The sequence below is a fragment of the Bos mutus genome, chromosome 11 (assembly GCF_027580195.1).
Source record: "Bos mutus isolate GX-2022 chromosome 11, NWIPB_WYAK_1.1, whole genome shotgun sequence".
NCBI classification, from domain to species: domain Eukaryota; kingdom Metazoa; phylum Chordata; class Mammalia; order Artiodactyla; family Bovidae; genus Bos; species Bos mutus.
Genome location: NC_091627.1, coordinates 69,104,852 through 69,125,271, shown reverse-complemented (window position 1 = coordinate 69,125,271; position 20,420 = coordinate 69,104,852). Strand labels below are relative to the sequence as shown.

Genomic DNA, 20,420 nt, shown 5'->3' with positions numbered 1-20,420 from the left:
CAATTTAGTGGTACAGTTCTATCTGTTATTGGGAATTGGTGTGATAGAAGCTTGTGTCCCCTTGAGGAGTAGCCACTTAATGACAGAGTTAAGCCTTGAAACTTTCACTTCCCAGGGGTAAAAGTAGGGCCAGGCCTCCTTGAGATGGGTAGGTAATCGGGGCAAGTAAAAGAGCTCTTAGGATAGACAGTGTCATGAAAACGAACAGCTGTGTTTTTTGATTAAGGAGTGGAATCATGTAGAGTTGAGAAGGAGGGAATGGAAGGATAGAACTGACAGAACAAAGCCCAGAAGACATTCAAACTAGAGTCTTAAATGTCCCTTAACTGGGAGCCATACACCAGGTCAGGCTCTGCTAGGAGCCATCAAGACATTTAGACTCTTGGTTCCTCAGCTTCCTCTTCTGAGAAGCAGTGGAGTCGGACCAGAATATTTCCCAGGGTCTTCCTGCTCTCTGCATATGTGGGGTTTGATTTCTGAGCAGCACTTGACTCTAAGGAACAAAATCACTTTTATTATAATTTATAAGTTGTTAATAACACTCATCCTTTTAAGGTTGGAAGAGATGCAGCTATTCATGTCTGGGACACGCAGACTCTAAAATGTTTGTCACTGTTGAAAGGACAACATCAGAGAGGGGTGTGTGCTCTTGATTTCTCAGGTAAGCACCCGTTTGCCGCCAGAGTCACTGACAGATTGATGGGAAGCAGACCAGTATGCCAGTACCACATTTACTTTGGGTTTTTTGAGTCCTTTTATTTGGTTTAGTCCTGCTTGTAAGGAGTGAGCCCTTTGTGTGTCAGCTGCCCAGTCTTAGACTGGAAATCGGGTATGTGAATATCTCACTAAAAACATGGCCTGTAGACCACATCTCCTTTCCTCCTCTTCATTTCCTCTCTCCTGAGTCATTACCCAGAGCTCACCCTGTGTTCTGCATTTGCTTGAGAGATTTGAAATCCAGAGCAGCTGTTGCCACTGAAAGCTGTTGTTGCAAATGTCTGGCAGTGACTCAGAGCATCAATTTCATCTCTTTAAATAAATGGAAAGACAGCACTTGTGATTTAAAATATAAAGGACTAGAGGGAGGGCTGCAAATTCTCTGCAAAAGGCCACTTTACAACACTGGTGTTTTGAAAGTCAAATTTCATATTGAAAAAATAGAACTGATGTTTCCATCTGTTTAACTTAAAATTTGAACACAGTGATGTTAATATACTAACCGATGAATAAAATTTTCTTCAGAGTAAAGCCATTTCTTTATGCTGGAATTGAAAAATGGGGGTTAAAACACAAAAGGTGTAAATTTTACCTAGAAATTTTTAGTAGTCCCAATTGTACATATTAGATCTGGAGGGAAAATTTCTAACTTTCTACAGAAAACTGATTCTGTAATTTCTTTTTTTATAAACTCCACTCAAATGTGTACAATATGTATAATATTGGTTGTTAAATTCCATTTTACAACTCCAGTCTCTCTCTTATATGCCTCCCTCTCTACTTTGCTCCCTCAAGCTGAACTTCCTCTCATCTGTGCCATGGTGGTTATGCTGGTCTCTTCCCATTCCCACTTCCTCCAGCTCATCCTGCCCCCTTCTGGAATCCTGTGGAAGTGCAGTAACATGTCGCTCCATGGACTCTGGCTGACTGACTCTAGGCTGAGCCCTTATTGAACTTTCATGGCCTTCCATGATCTGGCCTTGGTCTTCACTTGCAGTGTTTTCATCCACCAATCCAATCATGCTCCTTTACGTCTACCTATCTGGAGAGCCTACATGTACTCCTGCCCTTCTTTTTGCCTGTGTTCCATTTTCATGTGTCTTGTTTAAGTTTAACCATCCTTTAAGACCAAGCTGAAAGTTTTATACTCCAGCCTTCCAGGGAGAAATGCCCTGTCCCTCTGCACTGCTTAACCCATTTGTTGTTATTGCTCTTAGGGTACCTGTTAGAGTCCATGGGGTACCGTAGTTATTTGTGTTAGCATCTCCTATGGCCCTCTCAGAATGTAAACTACCCATCTAGCCCATCTCTCTGTTCCCCACTGAGCATGTTATAGTGCTGTGTACACAGGGGCTACTCCAAAAACGTGAATGAATGAAGTTTTGCTTAATGAGCTCTGTCTTGCCTTTCACTACTGCTACTAGAACTTTACATGTAAACCATCTTTGGATGAAAATCACCTTGATTCTCCGACCAGTCACACAGTACAGGTTTGTGGGGATATCATATGCACCTTCCCATATGCCCTAAACTACTATACATGTAGTTTATCCCAGGCCCCTCAGATCGTTGCCTAGGATAGAGAAACCAGATACTCTAAGAAGAGGCTGAGAAGCGGATTCTGTCCCTGCTTCTAATTCTATTTTAGGCAAATTAAGAAATGCTCAGATAAATATTTTCTGCATAAAAAGATATTTCGGTTTTAACAATACACTCTCTATTCACCAGATAACAGTCACTAGGGAAGAACCCATTTATGCAGTAAATGTGTTATTTTTGATTGTGAAAAATCACATTTTTTGTCTCAGAATTTAAATACCATGTTAATTTTATAAATGGCGCCCAAAAAGCTAGGTGATAGTTTGAGAAAGCTCTACAAGTAAGGACTATTGAGGAAGTGTCTATTGCGTTTGATCCATCACCGTGTATGGTTCCATAAAGATGAACTGTGGTTGGTTGATCTTGGTGGTTTCTGTGGCCCTTCTGAAGGTATGAGCTGAGCCTCTTCAGTTTAATTTATATTCATAGTCAGACCTTGTGTTATGATACAGCTTTAGTCTTAAACAGACACCTGCACAGCTTTACATGTAATGAAGATCCAGAGAGTCTGATGGTATGGCTGAGGTCCAGAGCAGGGACCCAGGGCTCCTGGCTCTCAGTCCTGTAAAAAAGTCTCCAGGCCTGGAGCCATTGGGTGGCAGGAGCTGTGCCATCACTCTCCCTGCTCATCCTCCTGCCCCTTCCTGCCCCTGCCCCCCACCAGGGCTGGAGTGAACTTTTAGCAGGAGAGTCACTCAGCGTGATCCCTTACTTCCTCACTCCCTCTAGCCAATGGTCAGGGTTCCAGCCCCCCGCACCCCCATTCTCCAGTGTAGATGTGTCATGGGCACGGTAGTGCATAGAGGCTGCCACATGGGACGACCCCTCACCTCTGGTGAAAGAGACCCCTATGCTAGAATCGCCTCGAACCAAACACTTGTGTGAACTGCAGCAGGAACAACTACACCTTTCCTTTTGGGTACTTACAGGAAACTGAGGAGTTTAAATTAACATGATGAGAGAGAAGTTTTACAGTTCCCAGTTTACCCATGTAAACAGGGTACCCACATTGGATATTATCTAGCCAGGGGCCTATCTGTGTGCCTCAGTGTACCCCCACACCCACCTATCTCTTAAAAGTCGGCCCATTTGGGGGGATGTTGTGGAGACCTACTGATGATAGAAATTCTCATGGAAATACAAAGCAGGCACATTGTATGACAACTAGACAACAGATAAGCAGTTATCACTAGGAATTTGGATTAATCTATTCTTGCCCCTCTTCCAAAGCAAACAAAAAGAAGACATTTTTAATCAAAAACATTTCCAGCAACATAACCCATACCTGTAAATTGTGTCAACAAGAAGGAATGAATTTATATTGTGTCACTTAACTGAGCAACTCTTTAACCTTGTGGATTTATTATCACTGTCTAGGGAAAATGGCAGAGAAGGCAATGGCACCCCACTCCAGTACTCTTGCCTGGAAAATCCCATGGATGGAGGAGCCTGGTGGGCTGCAGTCCATGGGGTTGCTGAGTCGGACTTTCACTTCTCACTTTCATGCATTGGAGAAGGAAATGGCACCCCACTCCAGTGTTCTTGCCTGGAGAATCCCAGGGACGGGGAGCCTGGTGGGCTGCTGTCTATGGGGTCGAACAGAGTCGGACATGACTGAAGCGACTTAGCAGCAGCAGCAGCAGGGAAAATGGAGGTCTTTGTTTCTGTGCTTGCAGTCAGGAAAGTGCTTCCACATGAATGGAAAACCGATTAGAAAGAGAAAAGTTTAGCCACATACATATTTTCTACCCTAAATATCATCCTCATATTTTTAAAAACCTTCATTGCATAATAGTAATATCCACAAGGGGACATCTGAGATTGCTTGATTTCATTGTGCTTCAGTGCCAAAAACCTATGCATTTTTTATGAGTCCTGAATATAGGACCAACTTGTAATTGCCTGAATAAAATATTTCTCTTTCTAATTTGCCCTTTGCTGTTGACATTAAGTGCCTCAGAATTATTTCTGGACTATGTCACAAAATATCCATAATTAATACATACTGTGACTAGAAAGGACATTTCCATATGTTTGAAAGTCAGAAACTCCAGCTAAATGGTCAAGGAACAATGGATTTTTCAAAGCTAAAGTCAAGCCTCTGTGAGGGGAAATAAAAACTGGGAAGAAATCCACTTCCCTGGTGACTCAGACAGTAAAGAATCTACCTGCAATGTGGGAGACCTGGGTTCTGTCCCTGGATTGGGAAAATTCCCTGGAGGAGGACATGGCAACCCACTCCAATATTCTTGCCGGGAGAATCCCCATGGACAGAGGAGCCTGTCAGGCTACCGTCATTGGGGTTGCAAAGGAGCCTGTTGGGCTCCTCAATGGGGTCGCAAAGAGTCGGACACGACTGAGCAACTAAGCAGAGCACAGTTATATTTCAGAACTGTCTGATATGTAGAAATCCCCCACACTTGCAGAATTCAAGAAAAAGTCACCATCCTAAAAGAAAAGGTATGTTTGTTGAGGCATCTCTGGATTTGTTCTGGGGCTTCATTGCTACTAGGTCACAAATTGGGGTAGAAAGGTGGTATAACTGAAGACAAGCTGATGGGGCCTCATAGAAGTTCTAATAAAAAGAAACAAAAAGCAAAAAAAAAACTTACTCTAAGGCCTTTTTCAAAAGATGTAAAAAAATAAATAAAAGACAATCACTTAAAACGTGTGAACGTTTGCATTAAGAAGGACATCTAACATAGCTACCCAGGTTACAAAAGAAAATAAAATATAGGACTTACAAATGCAAAAAAAAGGTGGGGGGAGACACTGAATATCTGTGCAGTGTTTTTGATTTAAAATTTTATGTAACAGAACATTCCCTCCATACCATCCGTGGAGACACTCCATTTTTATCTCCTAATGTCACCAGTATCATCAAAATTCATTGAAAAACATCTCAGTATGAGGATCATGTTGGAAATGTGATGCAAGTACTATAAGTACGTCTTAAGAGCTTACAATCTAAAAAGGGAACGAGAACTCTTCAATCAAAATCACCAAATACAGAGACATGCTAAAATAGAAACATAGCCAGGCCACACCAAGAGATACTAGGAAAAGTCATGTTGGTTGTTCTGAACAAGAAGTCATCACCAGTCCCTTGTTCCAAATGCATGATAAGAGACCAGGCACAGTTTAAATCCTGGTAACATTTAAGCATGAGGACATATTCATTATGATTTAGAAGACACATGTGTGTATAGTAGTCACTTCGTGGTGATTTAGGCCTTTAGCAAAGTGTTAATGTCTTCACCTAATGCTATAGTCTAGGAGCTTGAAATAGTTTATGTAACTTCCAAATCCTTGCCTCATACTTAGAAGCAGTAGAGGATTGGGAGTGATTTGGTTTGTTAAGCCAGGCTCTTCTTTTTCTTACTTTCCTTTTTCCTCTAGAAAAGGAGCAGACTGCTGTTCCTAGTTGGTTGGGGGATGGTCTCTGGATCAAGTAAGGTCACTCAGGGGTTGGACACGAGTTAACCAGCATTCGGGGAGGGTTACTAGCTATAGCAAATATGAATACAGAAGACCCAGTTAAATTTGAATTTTAGACAAGCAATGCATAATTTCTTCATATAAGTATTCTCATGCAATATATTCATGCAATATAATATTGTAAGGGACATACTTGTACTAAGAAATTATCCATTGCTTATATGAAATCCCAGTTTGACTAGGGCTCCTTTATATTTCCTGGCTACCCTAATTTGACATCTACCCCAGGGCTATCTTTGAAAATACCAGTTGAAATCCCGAGTGGGCTGTGTGAGAAGCCCACTCACATACTCATTTCTTTACCCTGTTAATAATGGTTCCCTGTTGTCAGAGAAGACACCCCACTAAACTGAGGCTTGGTAAACTTGGCCACCATCTCCAGCCTACTCCAAGCTGGGGAGGAGCTGCTGACCCAAGACGTTTCTCCTGTAAATCTAGCTCTGTGAAGGTGGCAGCAAAGGAAAGATTTATTCACTGTACCTTTTCTTTGGTCTTAAAATGAAAAAGCGAATTAACTATTTTGATTTCAAATTCAATTATGTCTCTTATATATATTTTTTTATTTGACAAACAGCCTGTCCAAATCATTGATAGTATTATAAATAATATTTAATACCAAGAGAAAATGTTCATCATATAACAAGTGGAAAAAAATAGTATGTTCACTATAATCCTGGTTTTGTTTTTTCAAAGCACATTTATGTAGGGAAACTTATTGATAAGATATGCATCAAATGTAGGCCTAGAAATTTGGAAAATTCTTAAATCTCCTTTGTATTTTCTCAATGTCCTACAGCAAACATATTACATTTGAAATAGGGAAAGTAAGAAGTTAAGACTTTTTAAATTATAAAGTCATTTTTTTGAAGGAATTTTCCAAGTTAAATTTAGTTTCTATAATGCTCTTATCTTGGAGGGTTAAATAGAACCAGTTTTTTAGAGCTCAGAATAGACTAAGAGTCACAAAGTTAAATGACTCTTCCAGTAAATGTCATGAGCTTTATCTGACACAAAATAGACAAGGTTTGGGGGACTTACTTGAGAAGCTCCCCTTAGCCCTGTGTCTGAGATTGGAGTGTTGGATCAGCAATTCAGTTCAGCATCTACTTATTATACATTGAGAAGCTCTGCTATTAGTACTTATGCATTTCATTTAGTGAGATTCCTTTAGTGTATTCTTCTTCTAAGGTCAATTTCTTGTTCCTCTTTACAGTATATAAAATGTTTTGGTTTTTCATTGAAGAAATGAGTCATTTGACATTTATGTTGTTTTCATACAGCTGATGGAAAATGTCTGGTGTCGGTTGGTTTAGACGATTTTCACAGTATTGTGTTTTGGGACTGGAAAAAGGGAGAAAAGATAGCTACCACCAGGTAAGAAGCTGCCCGGGTCTTACAACATCCTGCCGATGATCACACTTCAGTAAATGTTAATAGTTTGCCTTCTGTGGTAAGATTTCATCTTCAAACTCAGATGAAGTTCATATCTTAACACCTAAATGAAAACATATTGTAATATTTCGTGGTGACAGACCTGACTTAGAGGAATTGATGTTTATTTCAGGGAATTGAAGAATTCTGAAATCCTTTCCAGAGAGTTATCCACCACTTTGCTTTTAGTAGTCTATGCATTGTCTGTATCAGAGCTTTTTACCAGCAGTAGAAAAGCCACTTTTCTCAGCCTGTGCCTTGCCCCTTGTTTTTCAACTGTCTTAGCATCTGGTGAAGGAGCGTCAATGTCACTGAAGTCAGCAGCATTTGTCATGAAGCTGTGGCATGCGGGAAAGGAGGCCCATCGTGTACATCTGCCACTCGCTTTCAAAGCAGGCAGATTGTTTCACTAATCTCCCTGTCTTATAAATAGACTTTCCAAGACCTACTGCCGTTTACAGACCACCTGTCCTCCCACACCCCAGCCTCCCTCCCTGCTGAATCAGCCCTAAGTCTGAACATTGCTTTCCATTCCTGCTTGCTTTGGGCTTAGCTGTTTGCCTGGCCATGGTCAGAGGTCAAAATAGTTGGCAACTAAGGATGATTTGTTGTCCAAGACATATTATCGTATATCTCTCTATTGGTTCTTCCCTGTATAAACCAACTTCCTTTTTACCTTGCACCATAAAATCATTTTAAGTTGGTGGCTTTGAACTCCAGTATTCACTTTTTAAATTGATGTTTCCCTCTACAATATTAAATAGGGGGAAAGAAGGGTTTTCACAATTTGATTTGATGAATGAAGATCTATAAATTGCTGGAGAGTCAGAGGAGGAGCAGATGGAGTCTTGAGGACTCCAGCTGACCATCTTAGGATAAAAAAGGGAGCTTTTCTGATGACTGCTATTGAGATGGAATTCTTGGCAGCAAATGGCAGCTCATAAATCTGCCTACCCAAGCGGTTTTTCTTTTCATCTCTCTAGTATTCCTCATGGTTTTATCACTCACTGCTGATACTCAGATTTAGCTTCTAATCAGAACTTTGCTTTCCTCTTAGATTAATATATTATATTTTACTTTAATATTTCTGCTAACTACCATTTGTATCATAGTTCATTTCAGGTAAAGCACATGTCTACATTTCAAAAGCCCCAGGAACTCAATTTCCCTACTAGAACACCCTCTGCAAATCTGATTGGCTTACTTGTATGCCAGAAACAGTGGAAGAAAGAAATATTAATATTTTAGAAGTATATATTTGATATGTTTGTTAGTGTTACTACTATTTAATTACCACAAAGCAACTTATCATTATGTTAATAATGCCATTTATTTTTGGAATTGCTCCAAAGCCACATGTGACATTCCTTGAAGAGGACACCTGCAGAATTACCCACAGAGAACAATTTCACAGATGTAACATTCATCCACTGCTCTTTCCAGGAAGGTGTGTCAAAGATTGTTAAAGTTCTTTGGTTGAATACTAGATTTTTAAGCAATAAATAATATTTATACAATGTTAAAACAATCATAGATATTTATGTAAATAAGTAACCAAACAAAAAAAATTAAAATTCTACTTATGGCCTGAGGATTAGACTGCTTAAAGATACAAACTTTAAACACAGTTTAAACCATGAAAGAAGTGACAAAGAAAAAGGAGTAATACTTCACTGACGGGACCTTACTGACTCCCGGGAGTCATCGTAGCTCCTCCAAGGGTCTCATTTACTCTCAGAGGATGGCTAACTCAGTGATATCCTTCACTCTGCTCTTCTGTGTCTCGGTCATTGCCACCATCACCTAGCCAGGCTCAACAGCAGACCTGCATCCCGCAGGTTGTGGGTTCTGGCAGGCAATATTCCACAGTAGTGCCCATGACCCAGGATATGAGATTCCCCATGAGAGGAGGGGCATAGCTCATGGCTGAGACGGTATCACCTGTGGTGCTGCCTGCTGCCTGAGGCTTACGTATTGCCCCCCTCCAAATAGCCACCCGTCAGTTGTCAGCGTGTTTAAGTGAACCTACGTTTTCATCCACTCATAGAAATCAGGCAGGTTCAGATATAGCCCATAAAGATCTTATTACAGATTTTGATGAGACTTGAACCAATCTCTTTGCACACTTTTTTGTTGATCTTTGTTAATTTTCATGAATGACTTCAGTCACCTCCATTACAAATGAATTGTTTAGTCTCTTTTTCTTTTTCAAGGTTGGTATACAAGTAACCCATTTAACAACCAAGAGCAGTCTCTTATGGGCAGTAATGAAATAGCCTGATACCAGTGTCGCTCGGGACACAACAAAAAGACAATTGATCAGGCACTTCCATGTCCCTTTTTTTGGATTTCTATCACACCAGTAACAAGACCAGGGACAATGACTTTTATTAACAAACTTCATCTCAGAAGTTTAAACAGTGGGGACCTTAGGCAAAAGGTACAAGTTATCATGGTGTGCATAACAAGAATACTTCAACATTGAAAAGTACTTGTGTTTTTACTTTTAGGGACAAAACACAGGGCCATGTGGAGATGTAAATGTACTTTCAGAGTATGCAGTACTGTTTTAACTCTGCTGCTTGATCTGGTTTAAGTCCCTACCCTTACATACATTTAGTGAATGTGATCAAGTCTCCTGAATATGAAAGTGACACCTTTCCTTTTTTTAAGATGTGGATCTCTTTTTTAAAATAACATTTATTAATTGTCTTCTGTTTTCAAAATAATACATGATTATAGAAAAGTTAGCACAGAAAATCTCCAAGAAGAAAATGATTCATAATTCTACTACCCAGACATAGCTATGGCTAACATTTTTAGCCTGTATTCTTGGATACATATTCTGTGGGTATTTTTATCTGTTTTATTCATATATGGAATATTATACATATTGCTCTGTAACTTGCTTTTTTTCCCCACTCACCAATATATCATCTCCCTTTCTTCTTCTCATTGTTCCCTGGCTTATTCTTTGTTATTCTGTATTATAAGCTATTTTCAATCTTGGGCTGAGACATAAATCAAATATTCAGTCTTCCAGTTGTGGGTTACCTGTGCATATGGCCCTACCTGGTAAATGACCTTTGACACAGGCATAGGGACTTGCCCTGTATTAGGGCAGCAGTGCTGACTCTCCTACATTCTTATTCCATCAGTTGTAGGATATGAAACTCTTTCCGTTTTGTTTTTCTTATACACACACACACACACAGAGTTGTAGGCAACTTCCATACAAATTTAACACATGTCTAAAGGAAAAAAACGACAGAGGTAATTCAGTGAGTGTTCTTTATTTAGGTGTTGACATTGACATGCCATCATCAGTCAGTTTAGAATTTTAGCCACAAGAGAAACAACACTGGGGTTTTTATGACATCAACAAATTAGATGAAAACTAAAATGTGCAGATATGCAGATGACACCACCTTTATGGCGGAAAGTGAAGAGGAACTGAAGAGCCTTTTGATGAAAGTGAAAGCAGAGAGTGAAAAAGCTGGCTACAAACTCAACATTCAAAAAACGAAGAGCATGGCATCCAGTCTCATCACTTCATGGCAAATAGATGGGGAAACAATGGAAACAGTGACAGACTTTATTTTCTTGGGCTCCAGAATCACTGCAGATGGTGACTGCAGCCATGAAATTAAAAGACGCTTGCTCCTTGGAAGAAAAGCTATAACCAACCTAGACAGCATATTAAAAACCAGAGATATTACTTTGCCGACAAAGGTCTATCTAGTCAAAGCTAAGGTTTTTCCAGTAGTCATATATGGATGTGAGAACTGGACTATAAAGAAAGCTGAGTGCCAAAGAATTGATGCTTTTGAACTGTGGTGTTGGAGGAGACTCTTGAGAGTCCCTTGGACTGCAAGGAGATCAAACCAGTCCATCCTAAAGGAAATCAGTCCTGAATATTCATTGGAAGGACTGATGTTGAAGCTGAAACTCCAGTACTTTGGCCACCTGATGCAAAGAGCTGACTCGTTGGAAAAGACCCTGATGCTGGGAAAGATTGAAGGCAGGAGGAGAAGGGGACAACAGAGGATGAGATGGTTGGACGGCATCACTGACTCGATGGACTTGAGTTTGAGCAAGCTCTGGGAGTTGGTGATGGACAGGGAAGCCTGGCATGCTTCAGTGCATGGGGTCACAAAGAGTTGAATATGACTGAACAATTGAACTGAACTGAAAATGTGCTCTCCAAAAAGATTTTTCCAACTGTTTAATTGTTTGCCATTGTATAGACACGAACAAGCAAAGCAATGGTCTTTTATATGTAGGGGATATAATTTGTAATATCTGTGATATCTCACTTTTCATTTCGGTTTTCTCTAGCATCTTCTCTCTAAAGTTTATGTTAATAATTTATACATTCTTTGTATCAATGTCTATTTAGATATTTTGTCCATTTTTAATTGGGTTATTTGCCTTTTAATTATCAAGTTGTAATTTTTTCTAAAAATATATCCTGGATATCAGATCAGATCAGATCAGTCGCTGAGTCGTGTCCGACTCTTTGCAACCCCATGAATCGCAGCATGCCAGGCCTCCCTGTCCATCACCAACTCCCGGAGTTCACTCAGACTCACGTCCATCGAGTCAGTGATGCCATCCAGCCATCTCATCCTCTGTCGTCCCCTTCTCCTCCTGCCCCCAGTCCTTCCCAGCATCAGAGTCTTTTCCAATGAGTCAACTCTTCGCATGAGGTGGCCAAAGTACTGGAGTTTCAGCTTTAGCATCATTCCCTCCAAAGGATATCAGTCCCTTATCAAATATATGATTTGCAGATATTTTCTCCTAAGTTCAGTTTTTCAGTCAAGAGCATGAGCACATCTAATCCGTACTTCATGATTGACTCTATCAGAAGCAGCATAATCAGTGGCATGCCAGAGGGCAGGGGCAGTGGGAGCAGTACCTGCCAGGTACAAGCAGTAGTGCTTGTGATATCTGTAGGAATTTTTTTAAGAATAATAAAACCAACTAAAAGTAAGTCTGTTTTATTATTCTCCTGAGCCGGCAATTCTAAACAGTGACAGGGATGGAATTCATCTTTCTCAGGGCAGATCACCATTCCAGTCTACCCCATGGTACGCCACTGCCCCCATATGTCTGGTTCTCCAACTCTTAGTAATACTCAGCTCTATTGTGGTTTCTAGTAGTATCAGCCTCATCCTCCCATTAGAAAGCTTCCTATCAATGTGTTATCTAATGGTTGGACCTCCGTTTACAACTCTGGGCTAAATTGATTATTTAATTAAGGGTTGAAGATGATAATTTTCTAATTCTATTATTCATTCTTCATACTAGCTAGAATTCTTCTATAAAGAAGCGTTTCCCCCCATGAACCACTTGGTTTCTCTGAAATACACTTCACACAGGAAGTAGTCCTGTAAATATTAGGGTTATTTGTCTGTTGTCTCTAGCTTACAGGTATTTCACTTAGTTTGTCATTTGTCTTTTGAGTTTGCTATGATGTTTTTCATCATGCAAAGGCTTTTATTTTTATGTGGTCAAATTTAGCAATATTGACTGCTTCAAGATTTTGAGACTAAGAAAAGTGTTCCCTGTCCTCAGGTTCAAAGGAAATCACTCATGATTTCTTCTAATCTGCCATCACTCCATCGTTACATTTAGATCTCTAAATCATTTGGAATTTATCCCAGTGTCTGTCTATTTCAAGACACAGATTCAATTTTATCCTTTCTCCTTAGAGCTATCAAGGTATTCCAAATACCATTTTTCTTTTCCCTTTTATATAGACTTTATTTTTCAAAGCTGCTGCTGCTGCTGCTGCTAAGTCGCTTCAGTCGTGTCGGACTCTGTGCGACCCCATAGACGGCAGCCCACCAGGCTCCCCCGTCCCTGGAATTCTCCAGGCAGGAACACTGGAGTGGGTTGCCATTTCCTTCTACAGTGCATGAAAGTGGAAAGTGAAAGTGAAGTCGCTCAGTCGTGTATGACTCTTAGCGACCCCATGGACTGCAGCCTACCAGGCTCCTCTGCCTGTGGGATTCTCCAGCCAAGAGTACTGGAGTGGGGTGCCATTGCCTTAAATCAGGTTTAAGTTAATAGAAAAATTGTACAGATAATAGAGTTCCCATATGTCCACTATTCCAGCCTCCTTCAAATCCACACCTGGCACCAGAGTGGTACATTTGTTATAACAGATGAAGCTACATTGACACATCATTGTCACCCAAAGTCCACAGTCCACATTAGGGTTCACTCTTGGTGTTGCACATTCTGTGAGTCTTGACACGTGTGTGATGACTTGTGTCTGCCATTATAGTATCATGCAGAATAGTTTCACTTCCCTAAAAATCCTCTGTGCTCTGGCTGTTCATCCCTTGCTCCTCTCTATCCTGGAAACCATTCATTTTTTTAACTGTCTCCCTAGTTTTGCCTTTTCCAGAAAATCAGTTAGTTGGAATCATATAACATATAGCCTTTTCAGATTGGCTTCTTTCACTTAGTAGTATCCATTTAAAGTTCCCCCATGTCCCTTCATGGTTTGATAGCTCGTTTCTTTTTATTTTATTTTTTTAATTTAAATTTATTTATTTTAATTGGAGGCTAATTACTTTACAATATTGTATTGGTTTTGCCTACATACATCAACATGAATCCACCACACGTGTTCCCCATCCTGAACCCCCTCCCTCCTCCCTCCCCGTACCATCCCTCTGGGTCATGCCAGTGCACCAGCCCAAACATCCTGTATCCTGCATCAAACCTGGACTGGTGATTAGTTTCTTATATGATATTATATACATTTCAATGCCATTCTCCCAAATCATCCCACCCTCTCCCTCTCCCACAGAGTCCAAAAGACTGTTCTGTACATCTGTGTCTCTTTTGCTGTCTCACATACAGGGTTATTGTTACCATCTTTCTAAATTCCATATATATGTGTTAGTATACTGTATTGGTGTTTTTCTTTCTGGCTTACTTCACTCTGTATAATAGGCTCCAGTTTCATCCACCTCATTAGAACTGATTCAAATGTATTCTTTTTAATGGCTGAGTAATACTCCATTGTGTATATGTACCACAGCCTTCTTATCCATTTGTCTGCTGATGGACATCTAGGTTGCTTCCATGTCCTGGCTATTATAAACAGTGCTGCGATGAACATTGGGGTACACATGTCTCTTTCAATTCTGGTTTCCTCGGTGTGTATGCCCAGCATTTCTTTTTAGCAATGAATAATACTCCGTTCTCTGAATGTGCCACAGTTTTTTTATCCATTCACCTGAAGAACAATTTGGTTGCTTCCAAGTTTTGGCAGTTATGTTTAAAGCTGCCATAAGCATCCATGTGCAGGTTTTTGTGTGGACATAAGTTTCCAACTCCTTTGGATAAATACTAAGGGACATGATTGCTGGATCTTATGGTAAGAATATGTTTCGTCTTGTAAGAAACTACCAAAATGTCTTCCAAAGTAACTGTAGCATTTTGCATTCCCACCAACAATGATTGAGAATTCCTGTTACTCCACATCCTTGCCAGCATTTAGTAACATACACCATTTATTTTAAGTATTCATTTCACCCCCCCCCACATTGATTTGAGACCTGCCTTTAGTATGTGCTACATTTTAATATTCATTTGGGTCTCTTTCTAGATTTTCTATTTTACCGTTAGCTTGTCAGTCACTTGTGCACCAATACCACACAGTTTTAATCATGGAGGTTTTATAAGTTATTTTAATACCTAGGAGAGCTACTCTTCCCATTTAGCTTTTCTTTTTCAGAGTTTTCTTGGCCATACTGTTGTTTTATTCTTCCATAAGAACTTTAAAATCAGGATGTCTAGCTCCAAATTAAAGACCAGACACTCTTATCTGAAAAGAGCAATAGAATATGAAAAGAGGACTAGCAAATGCTCTTATCTTTTGGAATCAGGTTGAATTCATAAACGAAGCTAGAATTAACATCTTTATGATTGAGTTTTCCAGCTCGAGAACATGAAATGTTTTTCTATATGTATTACCAATATGGGTTGCTTTTCCCCTTGTTGTTATACTCATTTATATGTTAGTGCACAGTTCTTATTAAACGTATGCCTTGATATTTTTATTGTTGTTTTAAATATAGTCCTTTCTTCCAATGTATTTTTCAACTGGATAATGTAAATATATATTAAGGTTATTGACTCTGTATTTGATTTTATATACTATAAATTTCCTAAATTATCTTATTTGTAGTTGTTTTTACTTTATTTTCTTTTGGATTTTTTAGACATGGAATTATATCATTTGCAGATAGAAATAGTTTTACCTCTTCCATTCTAGCTCCTGTGTCTTTAATTTGTTAGACTTTGTCTAATTGCATTAGATAATATGTTCAGTATGATGTTAATGGTAGTGGTGACAGTCTTGTTCCTGACTTTATTGGGAATAACATGAAGAATCTGACTTTCAAGTTCACACATGCACAAGCACACCAAGGAGAAGCTACTGTTCTAGCACATTCTGTCTTTAAAGAAAAGATAGTGGCACGTGACATTGAAGAGACAGTCTGTGTCTAGTTGGTCTTGAATGAATCTGTATTTCTCAGTGAGAGTTAGGAACTGCATGGAATTATAAAAGTCTAAGAGAAATTCTAAAGCATCCATTAATTCCTACTTTATTGAGTGTTAGTTGAGTACTTTTTAAAGTCATAAGTGACCATTAGATTTTTTGTGAAATACCTTTTTGGCATCATTGAAAATGATAACATAATTTTTCTCACATATTAATATGATGAATTGCACTGTTCGATTCCTTAATAATGAAGCACCCTTGAATTTGGTCATAGTGTACTATTTTGTTAACGTGTTGTTGGAGTCTCTTTGCTAGTATTTTATTTAAGATTTTAAAATCTGTATTCATAAGGGCAATTAGTCATGTTCTTTTTTATCGATAGCTTTTCCTTTAATAATAAACGTTAGGTCCTAATATATCAGAGAAGACCATCACATAGTCCATTAAGATCAGTAAATCCTTAAATTTAATGTGATTACTTTATACTCTGAAACAGAAATTTCCCAGGCACAGTGTAATGCCAGTTTACAGCTGCAGCCTACAGTCAGTCCTCATTTCTACATTTGTCCTTCTGCCTCTTGGGTTATAAACTTAGATTTTGAATGCATAGCATCCTTGAGTGCCTTAAATTAATATGACATCCTTTGTCTTTCCATGAATGTAAGCCAGGGTCTTCAGTTTCTCATGAATACACTTCTAGCTGAAACTCTGTTTAACCCAAAGTTATGCCTTCCACAGCAAGAATATTACATTTGAAGTTTCTCATTAATACCCTTTTACAATATATTCTACAAGATCTCTGTATGCTAAGGATTAAATTCTATAGTGGCAGCATTAATTTTATATTATGGAGACATTCTGATCCATTTTAAATGTTTCATTAATTTGTTTGAAGCATAATTAGTAGACTCTAGTAGCAATGTTAGAGTAAGAAGGGCTCAAATATGCAAAGAAAAGCCAAAGCTCGTTATTTTAATTCACACCCCACCATGTGTATCTTAAATCATCTTCTAGCAGTAATTTACTTGTCCTATTAGATGTGCTTAATGAAAGTGAAACCAAATGCATGCTCTAAATAAAACTCTCTAGAAGTGCTTTCATCAAGACTAGGGTTTTCCCCCTGTTTGTGTCTTACAGAGGACATAAAGATAAGATATTTGTGGTAAAGTGTAATCCACACCATGTTGACAGACTGGTAACAGTTGGGATCAAGCACATCAGATTCTGGCAACAAGCAGGTATTGTTTGGGTTTATCACTTATGTGGTTGAAAGTTTTACTGTAGCTGGGAAAAAAAAAAAAAACAACCCACTAGCACTACCTAGCCTCTCTCTGCAATCTAAAATTAAAATATGCCTAAAAGATGTTTGCTCCCAAACAACGTCTGAGCTGTGAAGCTTAGAACACTCTGTGTGATGCTATGCATATTCATCAGTGTCTAGAGAGTTTTGGAAATGTTGTGCTCTGAAAATAGTTATTTTTATATTTCATCATTGTTCTGAAAGCAGTGGTTATGTTGGACTACTGAGCAGGAAATAATCACTTTAGTTGGGTGGACAAAATTTTTAGTATTTTGAGGGTTCTCTTATTATTTTATCACTACATTTAGCACATGAATTAACCCCTGACACACACACACACTGTACACTACACACAGTAAGTGGTCACAATAAATACTTGTGGTTTATAATGCTGATAATAAGGATGAGTAAATAATAGGACAAAACATGGAAGAATATCTTATTCTTCTAATAAGTCAGACTTTTTTATTAGGATTGTTTCTGAATTCTTAGTTTTGGCTTTGGTATCAATCCCAATCTTTTACTGGACAAAACATAAATAAGCTGCTGCTTCAGTGCTTTCTGCTTTTGAAGAAAAGGTCACGGCGCCCTCCATGTCTGGAGAGTCAGCCTGCACACAGCTGTCTGGAATGAGTTTAGGTTTCTCAGTGCTGGTCGGAAAGCTCAGGGAGATGTGAATATATGAGGAACGAACCTGATGTTCTTCTCCTACACAGTGATTCAGTTTTCTCACCCTGAAGTTGCCATAATAAAAATCAGGGCAAAAGATACACAAAACACTTTTCCATTTTACATTACAGCTGCTGCTGTTTTCATCCTTCGGTCAGCGTTCAGGAAGACTTGCCTGGCTTCCTGGGGCACTTAGTCACTCCTCCCTCTGGCTGGCACAGACCTGCGCTGAGCCTTGCTTAGAGGATTATGTCACATTCTCTCCCCAGCCAGACCTTGAGTTCCTTGAAGGCAGAAACTGTTTCTTTTCACCTTTATAGCCCAATGTCAACCACTGTGCCTGCCACAAAGTAGGGATTCAATAAACACTGAATTAATGCGAGAAGGAGAAAACCTTTGATAATGTTTTTGTTCTGATGTTTTCTGCCATTTTTATACACCTTTATGTAGACACATGGGACTTCCCAGTGGTAAAGAATCCACCTGGGATGCAGGAGACACAGGTTTGATCCCTGAGTCAGGATGATACCCTGGAGAAGGAAATGACAACCCCTGCCAGTGTTCTTGCCTGAGAAATCCCATGGACAGTGGAGCCTGATGGGCTATAGTCCATGGGGTCACAAAAATGTCAGACATGACTTAGCGACTAAACAAAGCAATGTAGACACAGTGGATTTTTCACTGAAGATAGTCATTCTAAATGCTCATAGAAGGTGTCAGTTTTTCAAAAAGTATTAAGTACTCTTGGTCCACTCCAGGTGGGGGCTTCACCTCTAAGAGAGGAATTTTTGGAAGTGTTGGAAAATTGGAAACAATGATGTGTGTTTCTTATGGGCGAATGGAAGATCTGGTGTTCTCAGGAGCAGCTACTGGAGATATTTTTATTTGGAAAGATATTCTCCTACTGAAGACAGTGAAAGCTCATGACGGGCCTGTGTTTGCTATGTATGCATTGGATAAGGTATGATCTATTTTCCTCACTAGCTTTCTAGAACTTTAAATTAGGCTTAGCACGGTCCACACCAAGAGGATGCCTGTGTGTAAAAACAGTGCTCTCTGAATTGGGATGTAGTTGTCACGGATGGAGGCGAAGCACAAGTGGTCTTTAAATTTCTCTTTGGTTCATAATTATTTCTTTATGTGCAGTTTGTCTCTTCTTTTTTCACACTTATTCTTCCTGGCTGTCCCTCCTAAGAACGCCTTAAGAAGTGCTGAGATAAATGTAGGCACGCAGTAGCAAGAGTCCGAGAAATATTTCTATACAGTCTTCCTCCTCAGTGGCATAATAAGCAGAGATCTGGAAGTGTCTAGTAGCTGGATTATTGTCCCTCCTATCAATTTGACCTGAAGTTATATTGATAACCAGCTTGTTCCTGTGTAGACAGGCTCAGCTTTAATAAGTGTGTCAGAGTCCTGGCTGTGTTAGTCAGGTTCCTCCAGAGAAACAGAACCAGTAGGATGTAGATATAGACAGAGATATACATGTACAAAAAGGAGACTTATTATAAGGAATTGGTTCGTGTGGTTTTGGAGGCTGAGAAGTCTCACTAAGCCATCTGCAAACTGGAGACCCAGAAAAGCTGATGGAGTAATTGAGTTCAAGTCCAAGGGCCTGAGGACCAGAGAAGCCAATGTTGTAAATCCTAGTCTGCTGGGAAAAGATAAGATGTCCCAGCTCAATCAATCAGAATAAAAGGAGGGCAATTTTGTCCTTCCTCTACCTTTTGTTTTATTCAGGCTCTCAAAGGATTAGATGATGTCCACCCACATTGGGCAGGGCAGCTTAATGAGTCTGCCAGTTCAAATACTGATCTCATCCAGAAACACCATCACAGACACACACAGGAGTCATTTTTAATCTGAGTACCCTGCGGCCAGTCAGTTGACACACAAGGTTAACCATCACACCAGCTGTATTTCTACTCAGGCTCTTCTTTGTCCTGATCTGTCCCGCTAACCTCCTGCCTTGCGGTGTTGTTGTTCTTGTTCTTTCTAAATAAAGATCACACTGGGGACTTCCCTGGCAATACAGTGTTTAGGACACCATGGTTCCACTGCAGAGGGCATGGGTACCATCTCTAGTCAAGGCACTAAGATCCCTTATGTTCAACGTATGGCCAAAAAAAAATTCTGTTTAATTTAAAAAGATCATACTTACCTTCAGCGCTCTTAAAACACTTCCTTCAATCAATTTGCCAGAAAATAGAAGTGTTTTATTCACTGCTAGTTTGCTGATGGTTCCAGTTTATGTATGTTATCTGACCTCCAAACAGCCTAAGCCACCCAATACAGCATATTAAGAGAAGATTCATTTTGCGTTTGCTTATTCCCAGGTAAATATGCTGATTCTGCTATAGTAGTAGGTTCTTGTTAGATGTGTAATTACAATGATTGTTTTAGTGGTAAAGCTGTTTTTCACTAGCAAATTTTTTTTGTTTAAACTGCAAATTTTAGAAAAGATGAAAGCAGAAAGAAAATTTTTGCAGGCCTGGAAGTTGGTGTGATATAGCATGTTTAAACTCTTTTATTGCTTAGTAACTTAAGCTTAAAGATCATGGGAAAAGGCAGGATTTAATTTTGGGAGTAAATGTCTATAGGTTCACAATCTATAATAAGGATAAATAAGGATATTTAAGATATTTAATGTAATAACTTCAAAATATTATTTCCTTTTCAACA

At 39.3% G+C, this 20,420-nt stretch overlaps 1 protein-coding gene across 1 annotated transcript in view; it reads left to right on the top strand.

Moving 5' to 3' along the window:
• The window catches only part of EML6 (EMAP like 6), a 286,960-nt gene that overhangs the window by 191,761 nt on the left and 74,779 nt on the right, over nt 1-20,420 (top strand). Inside the window, 4 exon segments of the mRNA XM_070379563.1 lie at nt 556-661; nt 7,095-7,188; nt 16,910-17,010; nt 18,500-18,702. Of these exon segments, the coding sequence (XP_070235664.1) occupies nt 556-661; nt 7,095-7,188; nt 16,910-17,010; nt 18,500-18,702 (504 nt within the window).